This window comes from Typha angustifolia, chromosome 8, assembly GCF_048772165.1.
Source record: "Typha angustifolia cultivar Huaian chromosome 8, ASM4877216v1, whole genome shotgun sequence".
NCBI lineage: Eukaryota > Viridiplantae > Streptophyta > Magnoliopsida > Poales > Typhaceae > Typha > Typha angustifolia.
In genome coordinates this window covers 1,088,558-1,112,982 of record NC_133246.1, presented here as the reverse complement: position 1 = coordinate 1,112,982, position 24,425 = coordinate 1,088,558, and the positions used below count along the sequence as shown (strand labels likewise).

Here is a 24,425-nt window from a genome sequence, read left to right as displayed (position 1 = left end):
TTCTCAACCTGAGTCCACTCTACTCACAGCTTAATTTTTGCTGGGCTGATCTCAGCTGGATACTTGGTGGTATTCGTAGCGACCACCGCCTTGAAGATTGAAGACAACACTCATCTCCGGACTATAATTATTGTAACCTCATATGCCTGCAGGTTTAATTTATGGGTGAACTAAAGTGGAGTCGTTCACTTCCTTCTCTCAGTCTGCTTGGGCTCTTGCTTTCAATCCTAACAAACATATCTCGGTCATTCTAGCTGACATAAAGAACTTGTAGGATGGGGCTTGCGCCAAAGTTGGTAGCCTGGAGAAGAAGCAAATGGTATCTATTGACGAGCAGATTCCACATATCCAAGATGACAACTGCTGAATCTTAGAGTGTGCTTTCAGATGTAGGCATGAGGATCAACTTCTAAAAAGCGAAATCTACTGGCAAAAACATTCTCGAATCAAATGTAATTCATAGACAACTCTATTGAATCAGTAACATCAGAATTGTAAAGCCAGCTAGGGTGAAGCATACATAAAGTACACAAAGAACAATCGAGGAAAGATAAACTCATGATAAGCTTACATTAAACTAGCTATTATCTACAAGAAGAAGCAATGCATTGTCATACGTAGAAAATTTACATAAACAAATGAAAGGCAGGTTAAATATGGGGGAAAGTGCGAGTGATGTCAGGGAACCAGCATCTCCATTCCAAAGCATTCAACACTGTATAAAGAACTTCAAAACCGATTACAGCTTTTCCCATAGCAACATCGATTTCATTCACATTGACTCCAATAAAGAACAAGTTCAGATCATCCAGAAAACTGCCCTTTGTCATTCCACTGATTAGCTCGGCACATGATAGCCTTACACGGTATATAAGGGAATTAGAAGTTCTTGAAAAAGAGAGCCACCGCCCAACCCTGTTTTAAAAAATAAGGGACTGGACTCAAAACAATGATAATAACCAAGCCTTCAGACCCAGACCCAGCTACTCGAGATCAACAATATGTCAAAAGAAGTGGCAAATTCCAGATTAAAAAGAGTAAGGAATGATTTCATAACGCAGTGTTTACATGTTACCGTATGTCAAGACTTTGTCAGGCAGAAGCTTATTAGAATGATTCAGCTTGTTGGAACTGGAGGCTTGCCAAATCCTGCATTGCAGGGTCTAACAGAACCACACAGTCCATCTGAAACTCTAACTGATACTCTCATGATACAAGGCATCCAAAAGAATAGAGCAAACTTACAACAAAAGAATATATCAGGGTCAAAAAGAAAATTGACGTCTTTCACGTCAATGTTGACTCTAACCAGTCTGAAATGTACTCATAGGACACGAACGTCACAGCAGCAGCTGGAGCAGATTTTACTAGAGAAGGGAAGATGCCTTTGTAAAGGCCAGCCCACCCCTCCTTCACCACAATCTCTTTCAAGGCATGGTACATGTTCTTATAGGTTTCACTCTCAATCCTAGCCCCATACTTTGGGTGTCGTTGTAAACCTTCAATCTGCAGTGTCATGAAGAAAGACAAATGTAGCATAAAATCATATAAGCAACACAGAAAAATATAAGAAATACAAACATTATGCATCAACAAAAGTATCAAATACATTCAGTTGTCCAGTTGATAATAAACATCAGGAAAATTAATGCCTAGCCAAGCCTAGTAAAAGAGCTTGACAGCAGACGTCAGGATAGCATCCGCTCTGTAAAGTTATGAAGGGCACCAAAGAAAACAAAAGGGCCTGACCAGTGTTTAGTGTTTACTGGTTAAATATTTAAACAATATCTCTTAACATGAGAATCGTCAATTTTGTGAAACTTTGACTTTAATGGTTAATTGGCACAAAACTTAAACCAGATAGGTCAACATCAGTATCCTCTCAGTAAAAGGCACCACTATGAATCTTTACATTTTGATAAGACTAAGAGATGAATGTGTGACTTATATGTAAGTAAGTGAACCCTAAGGAGGAATAAACAATGTATTATACCAAGGACGTATCCAACATTATCTTCATTCAATATTTAAGATACTTGTGAACCGAGAAAAAATTATAATTATATGCATGCATAAAGTAGTCCAAAAAGAGAAAGATGTCATGACACAGGTACCCTTTGGTTGTAATACTTTGTAAAATTTACATGAACAAAAGGATCCTCTTTAGGACACAATATGGGTTACCTGGAACCTCTTCTTTACAACATCAAGAGGGTGGCACACAGACTTAGCAAATGCTCCAGCTGTAACCCCACAAAGAAATAGCTGGAAGCTTGAGATAGACTCGTCTTGCCTGATTTCACTAAGATCAGATGACCTGCGCCTATTCCATTCCTACAAGGACAAATTCAACTAAATAATGGTAAACAATCCAATCTACAAATACATGGCATAATAGTATGAATAAATAAACCACTATTACTTTTGATTAAAAAAAACAACGATGACCGTGCCAACCGGCATGAGGCATGCCAGCGGCGTATGGCACATGGCATGAGGGGTGCCGGGGAGGGGGGGGGGGGGTTTGCGGATCTCTCTCTCTCTTAACCTTTCTTTTTCCTTGGGCTAGGGCACCCGATGGGTGTGTGTGTATGTGTGTGCAAGTGCCACGAGCTTGGACGGCGGCGAGTGGCGACTCGGCAAGCGATGAAGAGTAAAAATGAGTAATCTCTTTATCATTTTCTCTCCCTCTCTTAGGGCACGGTCCATGCCTGTGGCACGATTATATTTGATGAAAAAAAAAGTAATAGTGGTAACAAAAAATATCAAAGTATTTAAAAATAAATTGCACATTGCAACCAAGATATCATAAAGAGTGTAGATCTTGCAACAGCTGACCATATTGCAGGTTTTCTCATTACTTATTTCAAGGATGGACACTAAAGCCCATAATTAAATATTAAATTTTAAATTACTCCAAATTTGATAAGACAATAGTCTATATAGCTCAGAGCATCTGAATTATACTTCCATTTTTCAGTATATGGTCACAGGAAACGTACTACTGGATCCTGATTAATATCTTTGACCTTTGGTAATCATACATTTAAATAATGAAAGACATAACAGGGCTGACACAGAAATATTGATTGAACATGTTAAGTCATTGACAATTCTAAGTATGCAGAAGAAAATATAGTGAATTAGTATATCTGTTTACAGCCACCAGCATTACTGAGAAAGATATTCAAGAGTACAAAATCAAAGATAATTATGTCTGGTCACAGATTGCAAGGAACTTAAAAAATGACCAGCTAAAGATGTGCATGAAGCCTCATTGGAACATGCAGCAAGTTCCAGTTGTATGGTATACAATGGAGATTCAAGTGCTTTTTCATATATACACTATGTCCAGTAGCACTGGAAGATGGCTGGAGTTAACTTTGACCACATAAGCTTAAAAGCAGAGTTACATCAAATTGCATGATATATGGAGCATCTCGTCAAAAACGTATATCCTTGTTAAACATGATGCAAAGCAAGAGAAAGACAAGTGTGACCACTAAAATTAGTAAGCATTGGGTTTTATTGATTTCACGGTAAGGCAACGACGGATGCACTTTACATTGTAACCAGTTGCATTTCTCATTAAAGATCATCATCAACTTTCAAGGAGAGCAAAACGAACAAGGATATAAGTTCCAGATATACCATCATCCATCGCTTTAACGTGTCGTATGAACCAAATTGCAAACCAGCATAAGGAACAATTTCAACAAGTGTTGGTGACAGCCCATAATATAACCCTTGAATACCACGGGTATTAATAATGTCAATGAATGCCGATCTCATGGTGGGATATACCTACATAAAAAAAGAGCCACATTGTCAAAACCAGGTCTCTTCATTCATCAAGTTCATTTCAAACCTTTTTTTTCTCTCTCCATTATGATACATTATAATGATATATTGGCATCAATAGTGGAGAAACATTTTAATGATGCTTTATACCAATATAATGATACACAAACTATTTCAACAGGTTCTTCTATACTATAAAGAAATTCATATATTTCATCAAAACAAGAGCTATTTGCACAAAGTAGATGTAGACAAGCTTTTGATATTCAAGAAAATGTTTCTAGTTTCTACAATAGAATTCACGCACAAATAAACACCTAGCTAGAACTCCTAACTGAGGTTAAGATATCAAGGTCAAACCTTGAAACTTAGTGAACATATACAACCGTAGGATCAAATCAAGTTCAACAGTATGAGCGACAAGGTTGAAACTTTATGAAGATTATTTCTCACCAAATGACAACCCGTAATGAATGAAAGCAATTAGCAACTTAATCATTATTCCGGAGCAGACAACAAGAAAAGAAAAATTAGTACATACTTTTGGTTCACCCTGTGATGCTAAAATGGTCCGTAAAAGATCAAAGGGATATGATCCTAATGTTGCCGCACATCCTGCTAATGCTCCACTTACGTAAGATAAATAAGGACTCAGGTGCAGATGATCCTCTGGAAAGGAGCAATAATAGATAAGCATGTTGAGTAGGAATAAGCGAAAAACAGTAGATGGTTAGAAACTTAAAGTCAAGGAAAGGGGTGACATACAAGGCATTTCCCATACCTGTCTTGGATGAACCAGCCGCAAAAGTTTTAAACTTGTGTAAAACTGTGAACTGAATAGCAGTGTAAGGCATGTACATGAGTAGAGCAGGAACATTTCCTCTCCAAAAACCCTGGATAGATAAAAACTTCAAAGAGTTACCACAATTTTTATTCCACTACTCCTATAATTATCTTTCGATGGTTTTTGCGTGAAAAACTAAAGGAAACACAAATAAAACAAATGAAAATAAGTAATTAAGCAGATAAAATGGCAGGATGACTAGAAGCTACATGCTAATATAAGCAACCATAGTAGAATTATAGGACAAAACAATGTTACTCATTAAGTACCAGGAATCCTAATAAAATAACAAAAGTATATTCAGGTGAAAATACAAATCATATAGCTAATTAGAACAAAAGAACAAAAACAGAAGAAAAGGCAATAAAATGAGAAGTGTGTATATGTAAATAAATAGAGAGAGAGAGAGAGGGGGGGGGGGAGTTTTCCTTTGTCTACAACAGCTCCTCCCCTCATCTGGATAGTCACTCATCAGTTTAAACACCAAAAGCATGGAGGGATAAACTAAACGAAGTCTAAAAAACTTATACAGGAACCTACCAGATTAAAAAGAAGGTAGCCATAAATTGGCTGGACTAGCTGGCATATAGAGAAATTTTATCAGGCTACCTAAGAGACACTGGCATGCTTTCTAAATATAACTCTAGGCTTAGATAGTATTAACTTCTAAATGCCCAATAACACCTCAGTAAGTTCTATATGTAGTGGGAAACATAACAAAGCAGCATGGTTAAGCCTTAGCTTCCTCCTACAAACAAGCAACTGCCATCTTTTTTTATAGAATATGAGAGAGCAAGTTTTTTTTTTACTTTTTCATTTTCAGTATAAGCCACTTCTACCAATATGACATGGGCAGGATTTATTAGAAACTTCTATCTATCAACCTAAAAAATAAAAAAAAAAGGAGCTAATACAAGGAAGGTAGAGAGTAAACAATAAAATTGGTCCGAAGAGAGATACCGGCAAACCTTCCTCTCGGAAAATATCTCTGCTTGCTTGCAAGATTCCAGTATATTTTGACGGTGCATACAACTCCCTTTGGAGAACAGCCCATGAAGATGTAGGCTCCAGTTGAACCTGCAAGGGATCAGCAAAACAATTCTTTATTTCCCCCGCTATTTATTAGGCCATGAAAGCTCGAAGATATATATAACTCAAAAAAGGTTCACGATAAATCTCAAGCGTGTCAAAGGAACTAGTGAACAAAACTAGTAGATCATTTAAAGACATAACATTGGCATTTAATGGCCGTGATTTTACGGCTGTGCTAGAACTAAGTAAAAGAAGAAAGAAAGCATAGAATGCTCCAATCTCCAAATAAGCCAAATGAGCAGGGTTCAATTTGTACAATTACAAAGAGGAGTGTTCAAAAATCGAATTCTATGTTACCATAATGTATCCCACGTATCCCATGAGCTACGATCAAGCTAAAATCTATGTTACGAATAATGTTCTGCCACATTCAGTACCCTGCTTAAACCTACATCAATCGAACCGAGTGCCTACTCCACTCTTCTTCCACATAGTTAAAAAAAGATCAAACGAAACAAAAGAATAGAATCATCAACGACAATCGCAAACCTGAAACCTAATCTTGATCACATCCAGCGGCGACGTGACCGTCCGAGAGATCCCTCCAGCGATCGCTCCCGCCAAAGAATCGATGAACGCCCGTTTTAGCTGCCCGGGCTCTTCCATCCGCGTCAGATCCCGAGATTGCAGCACTGTCTACTAGGTTTTCTGGTAGGAAAAATCGAGAGAAGCGGTAGAAGAGAACGCTATGCTTCGACAAGTCGCTATCTATTAGCTATAAGGGCGAGTTGAAGGATAGATGGAGATGAGCGGGAATTTGACGAGAAGAGAAGAGACGCCGACATTGGAATTTGGAAGATGGAAGAGGCGGAGATAGAGGCGTTTACGAAGGAGAGGACCGCTTCTTTGCCTCTTTTTTTTTCTTTTTCTTTTTCTTTTTTTTTTTATTTACTTTTCTGGATTTTAAATTTATTTATTTATTTCGTTTATCTTTCCACATGGTCTCTATTTTTTGCGTCTAGACCCCTCCAAATCCCCTATTTGCAAATACACTCCTAACTCCATATTTAAATACAGGTATTCTTACATAGTTGCCCCTACAACTTTTGAAAATCACAAATATCGCTATAATTATACTATTTCTTAGTTAAATTTAATAAAAATAAAAAAATATTGATATTTTAAACTTCATGATAGAAGAATAATTTATAGCTATTTAATATGTTTTTTTTAACATTAACAATAACTAATATTTTACTATGATAATTATAATATTTTAAAAGTTTACATTAAAACCTTAATTTTTAAGACTTATTATTTTTTATAATAAAAATATCTACTTGGCAAGTTTTAAAACCAATTAATACCCGCAACTAGTTTATATATTTATACTTTTTTCCCTCTGACATCCTACTAATTTATTAGCATTTAAATTTGGAACGGTATAAAGTACCGACAATAAATTTATAAAAACCAACGTAATATGCAATAAGTTTCTTACTTTAATTTTCGTGCTTTATCCAAGGGAGGTGGTTGATGACTCGGACTTCTGACAATGGATGTTATCGTTGACACGGAAGTTAAAGTTTTTGACTATATTTAAATTTTCACACTAATACCCTTGAACTATTGTCTGTGTTTATATACATTCACGTTAGAAAAATTCTCACCCCGTATTAAAATAAAATATTAAACAATCAATTTACCATCAGTATTATTTTTTTCCTCTAATATATATAAAGACCCTTAATTATATAAGATAATCAATTGGTGGTCAATGTATTTTGAGGCAGTTTAGTTGGGCTTGAGGGGGCTTGGAAGAAACTTTAAGGCCTGAGTCTGGGGCCCAATATGGACGAGTTATTTATTAGGCCATTGGGCCTGGCTATTGGCTCTTCTCTGAGATTTGGAGAAGCAAGTGAAAATAATGCCCTTATATCTAAGCAATTGTGATTAAAAGAGACAGCTTCAGCTCGATCTAATATATATATATATATATAATTTAAGTATATAGAGCTGATCTAGCCGGCTTCGACTAGACTAAGCTTGAAAATAATTTTCACCTTAAATTAATAGCTCCAGCTCGGCTTGAACTCAAACGCAACCAAGCCAAGTCTGCTTCGTATCTTATGTTAAAGACACCTTAAATTAATAACAACAAACTGTTTGATCTCTAATTGGCGCCTATTTTGCAATCATCATTATAAGACAATAAGTACTCAAGTTCTAGCTTGATATATACAACATATTGTTTAATTCCACTGTAATGCCGATATCAGTTATCACAAACTGCCATCATATGCTACCACATTGTTTTCTCGAGGCCATTGACATGCTTAAAGTATACATCCAGAGATTATGATAAGACATGTATACATATGTGGACTTGATATTTGCGACAATATCAATACATTTCACAAGAAGGTTCAACGTCAGAGTTGAGTTGTCATTGGTGCTTCTACTCTCCTATTTGCAGCGAAGGCGGGATTGTTAGACATATTTTCCTTTGAGAAAAGACTGGGTGAGGTAGGCTCCATGGTTGTAATTGAGAGGGAACCAATCCTGAGTTGTTGCTAATATGAATTGCAAGCGATAATGTTTCAATAGCAGTTGCACCATCTTCATTAACCCCAATGTTTCACCAATTGTTCACTCTTATCATGATCATTTCCCAGTGAGAAACTCCACTCCTGAGATGCTCTAGCATTGCTATTCATAGTAGGCCTCATCATCTGAATTGATGCCTTCAAAATAGATTTTTAGGACGGATTGATTGTTGCGGCATATCTAATTGAAGCAAAGATGAAGTCCTCATCTGGTTCAGAAAATTATCACTACCCCATTCAGTTCCAAGTTTGAATAGATGCACATTAATAGATAATCAAAAGCAAACGAGTTGTTGACAAATACCTAGTGGCTCCTTAGCATATGAGTTGCACTTATTCAGATAATATGTCACTTTATTTGATAATGATACCATCCACAGGAGGCGTCGTTGTCTGCATTAGTTTCTTCAAAATAGATTTTAGCAGGATTGAATGCTACTGCGTTTCAAATCGAACAGTTCTCATCCGGTTCCAAGAATTATTTTCGCATCTTTTGGTTCCAAGTTTAAATGGTTGTACATCAACAAAGTTCTGGTAGCTCCTTAACAGAGAAGATGTACCTTCATGATTCAAGATACTTTATAGCTGAATAAACTTCAAAAAGAAAGAGAAAAGGAAAGGCAAAAGATATATAACAAAAATATCAATAGCTGAACAAGAGGTGAAAATATTAGTTGTTGTGCTAATAATTCATGTGGGTATGTACTAATAAGTATTTCTGTATTATTCAAATCATGCAGACCAAATCCTCACAATGCGGAAAGAATGGTACCGATTGAAAGAGTAAGTTAAATTTGCCTACTTTCAACAAACATTTTTAGAGGATTACTGTATTGTCCGAAATTAGACGAGGTACATGGATGTCACTTCCTAGTAGTAAAGAATATATATCTCAAACATAATTGGTAAGTTAGAATAATTTTTTTTTAAAAAATAATACCTACACCCTAACAAGAAACTTGTTTTGCTAGATAAATGGGATACAATTTATTCTAGTAGATGAGCAATTAAAATAACAAAGGATCTAGTGAATGGAAAAAAAAAGGAGGTTGAATTTTGAGAACAATCGAGCTACAGGTCATTGACAGTTCTGAAAGAATATGTCATTCAAATTGCACGAATTGGCATGTGCTCCCACCTAGATATAATAAGTAATAACTAAACAAATTTGGACACTATGTGTCTACCTGCACAACTATGAATTCTCTTGATGCAATGAAACCAGCGGGAGGGTTGTGGTTAAAATTGGAGGCAGAACATCAAACAAGGTGTGCCAAACTGGTTAAACTGATAGCTGACACATTGTTCACAATGCAATCAAGTAGGACCCTCTATCAGAGGATGTGCACCAAACATGGCAATAAAGCAGATGATGCACCTAATAAACATGGGTTTACATAACAAGGAGAAGAAAAAAGTAGCCAGAAGAAAATGTGGTCAAATTTTTTTTCCTGGCTTCCAGACAATATATGAGGGTCAGAGGTATCAGCCAAAAGGGATACAAAATTCAGAGCTAATTTAATACAGTGTTCTGGAAGAATCCAAGGCTGTGTATGGAAAGGTAATCACAAGCATGGCGTGGACAATTGACCATGGAAGTTCAATTGATCCCCCTTTGATAAGTCAAAGTCATATTATTCTCATACACAAAAGCGAAACTCGTCCCTTATCAGGCAGCTATAAGCCTCTAAACTATAAGACCCAAAGAAGTCTAACGGAAGTACAAGACTTTGAGGGATCCACAGCCACAGGCAATTGATTGCTGATTTAGGTGACCAAATCTATACTAAATAACTATAAGTCTGTAACAGGCCATAAAGATAGGCTGAGATTGGAAGAGCCAGGTTGGTATCCCTCCATGCCTATATTCTAACTCAGAAGAATCATTTATCATATCATTCATGAGAATTTGAGAAATTTAAGTTACCCGAAAAAGTTTCCTGCTTTATCCACTCCTTCAAGATAAACTTTCCCCTTAATTGGAGCAAGTTGGAAGTTCTCCAATCTTTGCAGTTCAAGCTTCTCCACCATCCAAGATGTTGTCCTCTGCAAATTTCTGAGGAAAAAAGTAAAAGAAAATTAAAAGACGTGTATAAGGAAAGTGAAAGGAAAAGGTAGAGAAAAATATGAAATGAACAAGAGGTGGCTCTCAAGTTAATTAATCTAGCAATGTATAAACAGATATTTATTCATTACTCATTTCCCATAATCCAAATCTCCCTCCAAAGAGAGAGTTTCTTGTTGACAAAGTGACCTTAATTCACAATGAATATGTTACCTCCCAGCGGACATTTCAGAGGACTGCTCCTTTGATGTGGTGGTTAGAGATAACAGGTTCCAAAGTTGATAAAAGGACATCACAAAGGAAGTAGGCTCGTAGATTCAGAAGGATTGAAATTATCAGGTGTCTGGTATGCTGGTTAGTCATATTCTCCAGAACAAAACAAAGGTTCCAGGATCCTCCCCTCATGCTGCCACAGCTAGTGAATGACTTGCCAGCCCCACAATAGATCCACCCTTTGAGCAATACATAGATGCCTTGGTCTCTGGTACATTCGGTAAGTTCCAATCTCCAGTCTATAAAGAAAGCCTGGTTCTTCCAAATGACAATTATATTGAAAAGTCAAATTTTGATGCAGGCCAATGAATCAGCACAAGACCGAGGTGCTGGTAATGCTAAAGGTCCTAGTAAAAAAGAAAGAGAGAAAAGGGCACCTTTTCTGCCAAAAAGCCAGTGAAGCCCAATGACCATGCAAATGTTGGAGAGAGAAGAAAACCTGATTGGAAGGAAGAGCTATCAATAATGAACCAGAAAATAGGACTGATGTTAAGAAATTAGCTAGTAGAAGGCTAGAGAAGGTGAAAAGAATGTGGAAAGAGCAAGACAAGGAGACAGATCCAACCTCTTCACCCCCACTGCTTCAGTAAAGCATAAGGTTGATATCAGTAAGAAGAATGAAATACCCACACCACCTTAGCCAGCCAATCCTACTTCTTTGGTCATGACATTCCCCCCTAACACGAGTCTGCCATCAGTTTCATTCTTGAAGGCAAAGTTTGCACGATCCAGACCACTTGATGTTGACAAAACTCAAGTTTATTAGGACAACAATATCTGCAAAGTTAAGTTCATGTACAAATCCCAAGCACAAACTGCATTATACTATGCTAATACCAATGGCTTCTTTGGCTAAACAAAGCGACTTGTACCCAAAGAGTGTGACTCACCAGCAAAGGAGCCATCAATGATTTGTCATGAAACCACGCATTCTCTTGCCGTTTGATGATGCGCAGCCATTGGAACCTGGAACCAGAGGAGGTCACCGCAATTCATTGAATCAAGTGAGAACTTGCTATCTGAAGAAGCGCCACTCATCTGCTAATGAGCTACCAGAGATTTGTCAGCAGCAAGCTTGCTCTTGCTCATTTATTAATGTACAACCATTCAAACCTAGAAACGAAGAAGGTGGAGACAATTCTTGAAACCAGATGAGAACTTCATCTTTGGTTCGACTTGAAATGCAGTAGCATTCAGTCCCACTAAAATCTATTTTGAAGAAACCAATACAGACAACAGCCCCTCTTGTGGATGGAATCATTAGGTCAAATAAAGTGGCTTTCTAAATAAGTGCAACTCATATGCTAAAGAGCCACCACATATTTGTCAGCAGTAAGTTCAGTTTTTTCTTATCTATCAATGTGCAGCTATTCAAACCTGGCACTGAAGGAGTAGTGACAATTCCCTGAGCTAGATAAGGACCTCATCTTTGCTTCAATCAGATATGCCGCAGCAATCAATCCCCCAAAAATCTATTTTAAAGAAACCAATTCAGACAATGAACCCTACTGTGAATGGCAATGATAGAGCAATCTCACGAGTGAAATTTTCACTAGGAAGTGATCATGATAAGAGCGAACAATTGGCAAACATTGGGGGTAACAAAAATGCTGCAACTACTACTGCAACATTATCTCTTGTAATTTCTGTTAGCGACAACTCAGAATTGGTGCTCTTTCAGCTGCAACAATAGAGCCTACATCACCCAGTCTCTTCTCAAGAGGTAAATATGCCTAAGATTGCACCTTCACCGCAAATGGTTGAGGGGAGCAAGAGCACCAATGACATCTCAGCTCAGATGTTGAGCCTTCTTATGAAATGCAATGATATTGCCACAAGAATCAAGTCCAACTACGGATAAATGCCTTATTATAATCTCTGAAAGTTTACTCTAAGCATGTCAATCGCCTGGAGGATATGATGTGGTCTGTATAGCATATGGTGACAGTTTGTGATAGCTGATGCTGGCATTGCAGTAAAATTAAACAGTACGTAGTATATGTCAAGCTGAAACTTGAGTAGTTATGGTCCTGTAATGATGACTCTGCAAAATAGGCATCAATTAGAGATCAAACAATGTATTGGAAATGTTAAATACTTGATAAATGCTGGAATATAAGATGGATCTTAATGTTTACCTTAGGTTATTTCCATTAGATATTTTAATTTGAGCAGGAGGGGTGTCTAACCAAAAGGTAGGCTCTACAGTTAAGGAAGTCTATTACAATACAACAATTTCTAACTTGTTTAGGTTCAGAGCTGCCTATGCTCAACTGGTTGCATTACAAGTTTGCAACCATCTATATTATACAATAATTCTGACTATATTCCTAATTTCCTACTGTGGCCTTTGATAACTACTTTGATGCCTGAGCTTTACACAAAGCTGATTTCAATCTAAGGAAGGTACTTGATGCTTGCTCAAGATAAATGTATAATAAACAGGTTTCATCATTGTTTTTGTCAACTACAAGGAATTAAAATAATAGCAGGAAACTACAGTAACAAAAATAATTAATCCTTGATTGATTCTATTTCAAGTCCCCCGGTAGTCTAATGCAACCAATAATAGTCACTAGACATAGTGTTTATAAACACCATATAACCATAAATTGAAAATCTTAAAGTAAGATAAAGACAAAACTTAGTGAATACGCCACCACTATTTCATGTCATCTGGTTTCTGCATTAATCAGCAGGTATTCACTGCAAAAATGATGAGACAACTAACAAAACCAAACTTTTACTGCTGTGATCAGGTTGAATAATTAAATCAGCCTGTGAAATTTAGAGGCACTATTGCTTGCATAGTGGTCTCAGTATAAAAATTGTATACAAAATGCAGTACCTATCAATTGCAGTCAGCAAAGAGGTAGACTTGGAGCTTCTCTTTTGTTGTCCAAGATCTGCAAAACAAATGGAGACTTTGATGCTGAGATTTGATACAATTGGCTATTGGATGTAGAAATCTGTGCACAAGCAAAAAAAGAAAAGATTGGAAGAATCAATTCCTCATGATTTAAAAATGTAGTAACCAGAGCACACACCCACAAAAGCTTGGCAGCAAAAGGAAAAAAGAAAAGGTACGGAAATTGTTCATAGTATTCTCTAAAATGATGGTATCACAAATAGGAGATTATTTTCTCAGGAAATTGTTGGTACATTTTATTCTCTATATGTATTCATCATTTGAATAGGCAGGGAACTTCCTGATATGGAGCAACTGGGAAGGGTAGTCAGATTAAAGTCATGCATAAGAAATCTCCTAGTGATTGTGTGATCAACAATACTTGATGGGAGTCCACATGCAAACAAGGAAATAAGATTCTTATAATGATCCAATTGGTTGATAATTAACTAATTGTAACAGGTCATCAAGATAGTCTATGACTGGCCAAACTAGCTCTCTCCATCCTTAGTCCAAAAGATTCAATCTACTTTATCAATCATGAGAATTTCAGGGATTCAGTGTACCTGCAAGTAGAAGCTTTCCTTCTTCACTCATTTCTTTATGATGACAACTTCCATTCCTTTTCTTCCTTAATGAGATCATTTAGGAAGTTCTTCAAATTATTTCCAACAATCGGGTTGCAGATTCTTCATGATCTAAGATACTTTCTTGCTGAAAAATTTTCAGAAAGAAATAAAGAGAGAAAAGGATAAGGTAAAAGTAAGACAAAAATGTAAACGTTTTAATCAAGTTACTTTTGCAAGCTATCTTACATGATGAAGAAGTGTACAATGAGTTAGAAAGGAAAGCACTATAAAAAAGGCTACTAACTACTTGGTTTAAACTGCCAAAAGAGGTTGTTGTCATTTGTTGTGGAGATTACAAGTAATCTTTTTCATAAAGGTTAAGGTTATGTTCCATCTGAACAGATAAAACATCCATTCAAATTGAAACCCATCACTTACAAAGAAGAATACTCGTGAGCTGCAAAACAATTTGAGGCAAAAGAAGAGGAAAAAAGAAATCCGATCACTGGTCAAAAAATTATAGAACTTCGTGCAAGTTAGGCAAGAAAAAGTTATTTTTACCACTTTTACAGTAATATCAGCAAAATAAGTTCACCAATTATGGGTACACCTTCAAAACAAGATTAGGGATATTAAAGTAGTAATTAATTACCACAATGAAGGTGCCACTACCCATCCTTGGCATTGCTTAGTAAAGCACATGATGTTCCATAGTGAAAAACCACAAATAACACGTATACAAGCCCAAAATTGAAGAAAATAAGAATTTTCAAAAACGGAAACTACAAAAGAAGGAACTATAAAAGAGACTAAGAAAAAGTAAATGTAGAAGTAAGATAAAAAAGTAAAGATAAGACAAGAAAAAAAATAACAATAAGAAAAGAGAAAAAACGAGTAAAATTGAGAAAGAATAGGAAGAATTGTTGGGTTTTGCCAAAAGCCAAGGACCATAATATAGAAAGAAGCTGCTACCATATGAAAGTTATTATTAGCGAGTGGAGGTATTCAACTCTCTCCAAGTTGTGGCTCTCATTGCACTAACAACTATATGGAGACGGAATGGTCTCACATTGTCTAAGTTTCTTGAGCGGGTACAACCATATTAAATAACGTGGTATAGGAAAGCATTTCTCTTTTGAAACCAAATCAACCATAACCTTGAGGAGGTTCATATTTCTAATAGAAGAATTATTAAATGTCTCAAAAACTATGCAGGATGGCGCATGCATGGCCAAGCGAAATTAAAGCATACCGTAGAACACATAAGGGCCTAAGATCTTAAGAATTTTCTTGCTAACTTATTCTCTATTTCTTATATGCAACCAAGATCTCCTGACAAAGATCTTACGAGATTTCAAAATCCAATTTGGTAACCAAGTCTATGTCATTGAACTAGGGGCATAAAGAAGTCAGCTCGAGTGAGCTGAGCCAAGACTCTCTTGGCTCAAAAGTGCAGAAACCACCGGACAAGCTCAGCTTGGGCTAGAGATACATTCAGACCAGAGCAATCCGTTCTGATATCAAGCCAACTCATAATCAGCTCAATTAATAAATATGCAAGCTTGGAACTAGCTGCAAATGAGTCAAGGACTCAAGATCGAGCAGCTTGCATGCCAATGATCATATTTGATACTACTAAGTTATTTTGTATGCTATGTCCCCAACGTAGTGACATGATCCTTAACTTAGGATGAGCATGCCAAACCTAAAAGTGAATTGCAACTCACAAATTTACACTTGGAGAGGGAACTCTCAAAATTAGTAATGTATCTCTATTAAATTTACTCTTGGAAATGATTTAAATACTATCCTGAATAACTCCTACTGGAAGTTCCTTAATCAAACCTCAGCAGAAATATCAGAACTGGGCAAAATAGAATTTATCTCAGATAAAAAAATATTCACAGAAATATAAACTGAAAAAAAAAAAAAAGGAAGGGATGGAATTGCTTCATTAGCGACTTCTCCTTGCTAGGTGTTCATATGATATTCCTCACAAATCATCAAAATTTGATACTTTAAAGCTAATATCCCCCATACCTATTAAGTTTCTACAGAACCTCCTTCTTTGTATGCTTCCTTGATCAGCATTATTACCATAGTCTCTCAAATGAGAACACTTAGTTATCAGGATTCTCGCAATCTAGTCATTACTAGAATTTGTCGTGTTGCAACGACCAACGGTCATCCATGGACTAATAAGAAATCCCAATTGGATTGCCAGTAAAGTAAGGCTCAATACTTATTACACTCTAGATCTTGCATGTCACAAACGTCATGATCTAGGACGCCATAGTCTCAAAGAAATTTCTTGAGATTCTAGATCAAGAATTCTTGGACAATCGGCATAGTTGAACCTTCCAAACTACCAAAACAACCACTTATTTCTAAGGATAACACTATCTGATCAATGCAATCTGATCATTACTAGGATTTGTCGTATTGTAACGACAAACGGTAGTCCGCCGCCAACTTCTAAATACCATTTATAGATAATGGATCATAGCAAAATAAGTCCCAACTGGATTTCCAGTGAAATCAGTAAGGCTCGGCACTCGGCACATCTTAACTCTCTAAATCGTCGCATGTCGTAAACCTCATGATCTAGGACGCCATTCTTCTCAAGTAAATCTCATCAGATAGCTAGATCAACATTTCTTGCACAATCCACCTAGCTGAAACTTCCGAACTACCAGGAACATACGACCATGTGACTCACAAACAATCGAGATCGTCGTCTTCGTGGCTAGATCCATAATAAAAGAGCAACGTGATCACTACATCTTTTCAAATCGGTGTTGTAGATCTTTTGTTTGCAAAATATCCGAGACCGCTAGCTACCTATGAGGTGACCTACAATATTTTGCAAACAATTCATCGACGACACCGATTTCAACACATCTGTTGACCAAAAGCAAAGAATTATTGTAAAGATCGAACAAGAAAAGGAAAACAAAAAAATAAAGAGGAACTACCCACCCTTACTATGCAATCGATACTAGAAGAGAACGCGATCCACCGGGGACGAGGCTAATGGAGAGATCGGAAGAGATGAAGAGCCATTCCTGACGCGTGAAAAGGAGGAGGAACACTCTTTCAGGCAGCCTCAGTTGGACGAGACGGGGGGGAAGAAGAGTTGCTGCTGCTCCTCAGAGCCGTTTCTGACGCGAAAAAGAGAGAGGAGGGGGGGTCTCTTTTATAGTTAAAAAACACCCTTTTTATTTAATATTAATTTTAATAAAATTCATATTTTTTAAATATAAAATATAGATTAGAACGGCCGACCTCACTGTCAATATTAAAGCTTTCCGTTTTTTTCCTTCAAGTACTTATCTGAAACTTTTATAAATATTTTAAATTGTACCCAAATTTATTATAAATACCCAAAATTATATATTAAAATTTAAATTATAAGAGGATAATTGTAAAATTATAATTAACTTTCCATTATAATCAGGATATATTACACCATGTTACAGTTGGTTTTTTGGGGGGGTGTTTTTGGAATGTTATGATTGCCACGTCAGTCAGTGGATCTGACACATTCTTGTTGCCATTGGTGTTTTGAGTGGTCTTCAATACATACTGCCACGTCAGTCAGTGGCATCTGTCACATTCTTGTTGCCATTGGCGTTAGGAGTGGTCTTAAATACATCCGGCGTATGAAGACAACCAACCTCATCCTGCACAAATGAACCGTCGCGATGCCAAGTGTTCAAGCCATCCTCGTGGACTTCGCCTACGTTACGAAGTTTTGTATCCTGTGCCTCACGATCAATGTAGCTGCTATCGTCTAACGTCTACGTCACTGGATAAACCAGGGAGAGGAATTAAACTAATCCACGGACGGACCCGATTGCTTCTGGTGGAGTAAACGGACGGTTGATTTTAAAACTCTGCGGACTGACGTCCTCTTGTTGCAATAAATAGCACAGCTATGGCACGTCCCATTTCTTTTATCTCTCTCTTTCTAGGGGTTTGTCGTCCATCTCTATTCTCCATGGCAACTTCTATGGTTTCCTTGAGCTCTCGTCCGTGTAAGAAGACGAGGAAAGCTCCAATGACCTTGGAGATCGGGACGATGGTTTGGGGCAAGGTGAAGTCCCATCCATGGTGGCCCGGCCAAGTCTTCCCCGAAGCCTTAGCCTCCCCCGCGGTCATGGCGACGAAGAAGCCCAACCACATCCTCGTCGCCTTCTTCGGCGACAACAGCTACGGCTGGCTCGATCCCCAAAACGCCAACCTTCTCCTCCCATTCCTCCCAAACTTCGCCGATCTCTCTGCCCAGACCCCAACCCCCGCCTCTCCCATCTTCGCTGCCGCCGTCAACGACGCTATCGACGAGATCCGCCGCCGCGCCGCTCTAGGAGCGACGTGTCTCTGCCGCCGATCTCGGATAAGCCCCAAACCGCACTCGATCCCCGGTTGCTATACCATCGAGGTGCCGGGGCACGAGCCGGAGGCGGTCTACTCGGTCAAACAGATCGAGGAGGCCAGGGCCAGCTTTGTCCCTACGGATCTGGTCGATTTCTTGAGGCGGTTGGCGATCTCGAGTACAGAGATGGGGGTTCCCGAAAGAATCCGTGGGGTTCCAATGTTGATGGCGTACCGGAGAGAAGTGTATGAGGAGTTCGACGAGACATATGCGCAAGCATTTGGTGCGCAGCCGGTGAGGCCACCTAAGCGAGACGATGAAGTGGGTGCAGTGGAGCATCCGCCGCCGCGAGGTTGGTACTACGTGCGTTTTAGTATTTCTGAGAAAGTTGGTACTTGCCTACTACTGGGAATAGGTGTTCTACTTGTTGTTGCTTATTATTGTTTACTGACAGCTACATCTGTCCAGTTAACAATTTAAATCTTTTGCTTGGTTAATGGATTATTTGATGTTTAATTAAAATTTATGCTTTATGTTAATAAAATCTGTGATTCCTTTGTGCGTGCGTGCGTGCATGCATGCACGCGTCGATGCTTACAGTTATCCTCACAGTCGAGGCATCGTTCCATTCTGGAGGAGGTGGTGGGGTTGTTGTTCGCACGCTTTTTCTTAGGGCTAAAGGTTGTGGGGCCACTGGGTTGACTTTGAGCCAACTCATAGCCATACGTTACGTCATCGTTCTTAAACAGTTTAAAGATTAATTATGGTATTAAATATAAGTGCATATCAAGAATAATAACAGTATCCTACATTTAGGACCTATTCTTTGTTTAGAGAAAGAGCAGTGGAGAGTCTAGAGATTGCTCAAAGTTAAACGGGCCGCCATAGTACCAGATTTGTGAAAAATAATTACCACGTCCGTGAGAGGTTGGGGTATATCCCCCTTCTCTCTACGTATACGAGCTGCCCATATCACTTTAACGTCTCGCCCCCTCGATTGGCATCTATGATTTCTAACTGGTGCGTTATGACTTATGTTGTATTTGAATGAATAAAGAATAAGTATAACTTTATTCTAGAATAGTAAGAGGTAACAGAAAGTCAGTTTAAACTTAGTTTAACCATACCTACTTCTCTATCCTCTCCTATTACCTGCGTTTATCAATAAAATATAATTAACATTTTATCCCTAGAAAGACACTACGTGAATCCTTATTTCCCTCTCTTCTTTACCTCGCATTTCTTGTCTCCTCATCAATTCACTATAAAAAATAATTTGATCATTTGCTAAAATATTTAATTTTTTAAACATCAAATATAATTATTTTTATATCACTACTATATTAACATATACCAATTTAAGCTAACTTATTTAAATTAAAGAAATAAGTATAGTTAAACCAATTTGGAACTTATACCACATCCAACCGCAGCGACCCACCTATAAGATTTGACAAATTATCAAAAAATTTCTATTCACTGGTTTGTGCACTTAGAGAGGCACATTTGAGGTATCCAATCTTATACTTCGGTTGTGGCTCAGAATATAATCTCTTTATTTCAATGAGCTATGGTTCTTGCTGATATGAGAATATGGTCTCATCCTACATACCCATTACTCAGCCTTCTGTTGATACCTAAAATAAATTCGAGCCACCAGTAATCTTTCTCTTTTATATGTTGTCAATGGCGATGTTGTAAAGGCATCTCACAAACCAATTTCTTTATCTTTCGCTAGTTTGCAGAGATGAGTTTCATCATTAGATCCTAAAATAACGATCTCGCAAAACAATCTCTTTAATCTTCGTACCATTGTTTTTGCTATTTCCCCTGTTATGATTTCCAAGTTGAACATTTATTAACGATCTAGCAGCTTAAATTGTTATCGCAATTATTTATAGATTCTTGGCGTTCAAATTTATGGGTGCGTGTGACTATTCTTGTGTACATCTCAATTGCAGCAATATTTACGGGTACTCCGGCATTATCTGATCGACTTGATCATCCCAACCCAACTTGGCCAAGCCCATCTGCTACAGCGAAAAAGAGACGGCTGGTGAAACTACGAGACAAGCCTGCCGCCATTTCTTCCACCATCTCTGCTACCAGCATCAGTCAGTCTAGACCTCTGAAGCTCCATGCCACCCAAAGACATTTCCAAGGACAATTAGTGAAACCCAAAACTCCCTTCAATTGTGTCAGTGGGGAGCTCAGTCCCAACAAAAGTGCAACTCGTAAAGCCCAGGAGACAGCCTCCTGCTCATTGCCAGCTTTTCTCTCTTCAGGTTCCCTGGACGCCACTGTCGTGGCTGAAACTGGCAAGAAGTCAAAAACAGAAGCTAAATTGAATTTAGAGAGTCAAGCAGTTGAAGCTGTAGTAGATGATACTATAATCTGCTCAGGAAATAAATCTTCTGAACGGAAGATTATCAATGTAACGACAACAGAAAATGTTCTGCAACGAGAGAAGGTTGTCAGTGAAAGGTTGAAGGAAAACGTTTCACAGCAAGAGTTCAATGAGCAAGGTGACTCTGTCAGCAATGTAGTTGGTACGATTGCGAAATATTCAGGAGGAACCACTCGAGAAGCATTGGAGGTTAATGATAAAGTCAACAAGAAAAAAAGAGGTCTGAAGCGCCGGTCTATCAATCATATACTCAATGAGCTTGAAGGTAGCAGGGAAGCAACAAAAAGAAAAATAAAGATAACAGGTTCCAAAGTCAATAAAGGACATCACAAAGGAAGTAGGCTTTTAGATTCAAAAGGATCGAAACTATCAGGTCCTTGGAATGCTGGTCATTCACATTCTCCACAACAAACAAAGGTTCCAGGATCCACCCAGCTCAAGCTGCCACAGCTAGTGAATGACTTGTCAGCCCCCACCACGGATCCACTCTTTGGATCTGAGCGGAACATACGTGCCCTGGTCTCTGATACATTATGTAAGTTCCAATCTCTGGTCTATAATGAAAGGCTGGTTCTTCTGAAAGCCAATGATATTGAAAAGCCAAAGTTTGATGCAGGTGAAAGATCAACAGCCAATGAATCAGCACAAGCCCTAGGTGCTGCCAATGTGAAAGGTTCTCGTAAGGAAGAAAGAGAGAAAAGGGCACAATCTTCTGCCAAAAAGCCAGTGAAGCCCATTGACTATGCAAATGTTGGAAAGAGGAGAAAACCAGATCAGAAGGAAGAGTTATCAATAAAGAACCAGAGGAGCATGACTGACTATAAGAAATTAGCTAGCAGAAAGAAGGCTGGAGAAGGTGAAAAGAATGTGGAAAGAGTGAGAAGAGATAGATGCAACCTCTTCACCCCCACTGCTTCAGTAAAACATAGCAAGGTTGATATCAGTAAGAATGAAATATCCACACCACATGAGCCAGCCAATCCTACTTACCTGGTCATGAAATTCCCCCCTAACACGAGTCTGCCATCGGTTTCATTCTTAAAGGCAAAATTTGCACGATTCGGACCACTTGATGTTGGTGCAACTCGAGTTTACTGGGACAGCAATACCTGCAAAGTCAAGTTCATGTACAAATCCCATGCACAAACTGCATTATACCATGCTAGTGCCAATGGCTCCTTTGGCTCAAACAAAGCAACTTGCTACCTGAAAGAGTGTCACTCACCAGCAAAGGAGCCATCAATGATCTGTCAGGACCAAGCGTTCTCTTGCACGTCTATTGATGCACAGCCATTGGAACCTCGAACTGAAGAAGGTCGCTGCAATTCACTGAATCAGATGAAAACTTGCTATCTGAAGGAGTTCTACTCATCTGCTAAGGAGCCACAGGAGATTTGTCGGTCACAAGCTAGCTCTTGCTCATTTGTTGATGCAAAACCATTCAAATGTGGAACTGAAGGAGGTGGAGACAATTCTTGCGACCAGATGAGAACTTCATCTTTGGTTCGACTTGAAATGAAGCAGCATTCGGTCCCACTAAAATCTATTTTAAAGAAACCGATTAATACAATGAGCCCTAACATGAACGGCAGTGATGTAGCAATCTCACGAGTGGCATTCTCACTGGAAAATGATCATGACAAGAGCAAACAATTGGCAAACATTGAGGAAAACAAGAATGATGCGACTACTATTGACATCTCAGCTCAGATGCTGAGTCTCCTAATGAAATGCAACGACATTGTCACAAAGATCAAATCCAGCTACGGATACATGCCTTATCACAAGCTTTGAAAGTTTATTTTAAGCATGTCAAGGGCCCATAGGAAGCAGTGTGGACTGTATAATTTCTGATGACAGTTTGTGATAGCTGATGCTGGCATTGCAGTAAAATTAAACAGTATGTGGTATATGTCAAGCTAGAACTTGAGTAGCTATGGTCCCGTAACGATGACTGTGCAATAGGCTCCAATTAGAGATCAACTTTGTAATGTCAAATATTTGATAAATGCTAGAACATATGATGGATCTTAATGTTTCCCTCAGATTATCTCCATTAAAAATTTTAACTTGTGCAGGAGGGGTGTCTGACCAAAAGGTAGGCTCCACAGTTAAGGAAGTCTATTACAATACAACAATTTCTAACTTTGTTTAGGTTCAGAGCTGTCTATGCTCAACTGGTTGCATTGCAACCATTTATGTTATATTATTATACAATAATTCTGACTATATTCCTAATTTCCAACTGTATCCTTTGAAAACTAGTTTGATACCAGAGCTTTAAACAAAGCTGATATTCACTCTAGGAAGGTACATGATGCTTGCTCAAGAAAAATATATAATAAACAGGTTTCATCGTTGTTTTTGTCAACTACAAGGAATTAAAATAATAACAGGAAAATACAGTAACAAAAATAATTAATCCTTGAATGATTCTATTTCAAGTCTCCCAGTAGTATAATGCAACCAATAATAGTCCCTAGACATAGAATTTATAAACACCATATAACCATAAATTGAAAACCTTAAAGTAAGATAAAGATGAAACTTATTAACTATGCCACCACTATTTTACATCATCTGGTTTCTGCATTAATCCGCAGGTATTCATTGCAAAAATAATGGGACAACCAACAAAACCAAACTTTTGTTACTATTGATCAGGTTCCGTACTTAAATCAGCCTGTGAAAATTAAAGGCACTATTGCTTGCATACTGGCTAAAACCTACAGTACCTATCATTTAACGTCTGCGAAGATATACGACTTGGGAGAACTTCTCTTTTGCTGTCCAAGTTCTGCAAAACAGATGTAGACTTTGATACTGAAATTTGATGCTACTGGCTATAGGATGTCAAAATCTGTGCACAGGCAAGAAAAGGAAAGGTTGGAAGAATCAATTCCTCATGATTTAAAATGTAGTAACCAGAGCACACACACAGAAAAGCTTGGCGGGAAAAAAGGAAAAAGAAAAGAACTTGTTTGTAGTGGTTTCTAGATGATCTTGCAAATCATGGTATCACAAATAGGAGAAGGATTCCTACAAGTGAATAATTCACTATTGAAAGTGCAAGTCGACCTTCCTGATATGAAAGTGAAAGTGGAGTGAAATCCGGACAACAAAGCCCACTGACTCAGGATATTTTTGGTGCATTTGATTCTCTACATGTATTCATCATTTGAATAGATAGGGAACTTCCTGAGATGGAGCAATTGGGAAGGGTAGTCAGATTAGAGTCATGCATAAGAAATCTCCTAGTGGTTGTTGTGTGATCAACAATAACTTATGATGATCTATTTCTGGCATATATACTAGCGTGGTTAATTATGCCTTTCTTCTCATTTTTTGATAAAACTTAATTATGCCTTTCTGGTTTGGAAGAGCACATTCCTTTTATATCCTAAAGGTCTCTAGAAATAAATCCGTAATTGTCATAAAGAATGCATGAAAAGAATGATGATTGAATAGGAGAAGAATAATGGAAATAAATAGGGGAAGCCCATCAATTTTAAAAATATCCCTTTCCAACTACGAAATGATCACTC

General features: G+C 37.9%; 2 protein-coding genes and 1 long non-coding RNA gene across 10 annotated transcripts; 1 reads left to right on the top strand and 2 right to left on the bottom strand.

Annotated features, from left to right (window-relative positions):
- Positions 1-1,002: 1,002 nt before the first annotated feature.
- LOC140765881 (mitochondrial thiamine diphosphate carrier 2-like) lies at positions 1,003-6,590 on the bottom strand. Of its 3 annotated transcripts, none has more exons than XM_073105177.1 (7): positions 6,227-6,589; positions 5,614-5,722; positions 4,583-4,694; positions 4,343-4,470; positions 3,652-3,804; positions 2,185-2,334; positions 1,003-1,506 (listed from the first exon to the last, which is right to left on the bottom strand). In XM_073105177.1, the coding sequence occupies exons 2-7, from the start codon at positions 5,671-5,673 to the stop codon at positions 1,288-1,290; spliced, it is 822 nt and encodes a 273-aa protein (XP_072961278.1). In that variant the 5' UTR covers positions 5,674-5,722; positions 6,227-6,589; the 3' UTR covers positions 1,003-1,287. The 3 variants fall into 3 exon arrangements, with proteins under 3 accessions (XP_072961278.1, XP_072961276.1, XP_072961277.1); XM_073105175.1 differs by having other exon boundaries at positions 5,606-5,722; positions 6,227-6,588; XM_073105176.1 differs by lacking the exon at positions 2,185-2,334 and having other exon boundaries at positions 5,606-5,722; positions 6,227-6,590.
- Positions 6,591-7,842: 1,252 nt separating this feature from the next.
- LOC140765110 (uncharacterized) lies at positions 7,843-17,253 on the bottom strand. Of its 6 annotated transcripts, none has more exons than XR_012105131.1 (10): positions 17,078-17,253; positions 14,096-14,243; positions 13,470-13,527; positions 11,512-12,665; positions 11,187-11,398; positions 10,999-11,060; positions 10,562-10,879; positions 10,211-10,339; positions 8,588-8,843; positions 7,843-8,492 (listed from the first exon to the last, which is right to left on the bottom strand). It is a non-coding gene; the product is annotated as an uncharacterized lncRNA (long non-coding RNA). The 6 variants fall into 6 exon arrangements; XR_012105132.1 differs by having other exon boundaries at positions 11,187-11,357; XR_012105134.1 differs by having other exon boundaries at positions 11,187-11,298.
- Positions 17,254-18,257: 1,004 nt separating this feature from the next.
- LOC140764426 (PWWP domain-containing protein 1-like) lies at positions 18,258-22,674 on the top strand. The gene is made up of 2 exons (XM_073102994.1): positions 18,258-18,825; positions 20,435-22,674. Exons 1-2 carry the CDS (start codon positions 18,258-18,260, stop codon positions 22,672-22,674), a joined length of 2,808 nt encoding a protein of 935 aa, XP_072959095.1.
- The last annotated feature ends 1,751 nt before the right edge of the window (positions 22,675-24,425 follow it).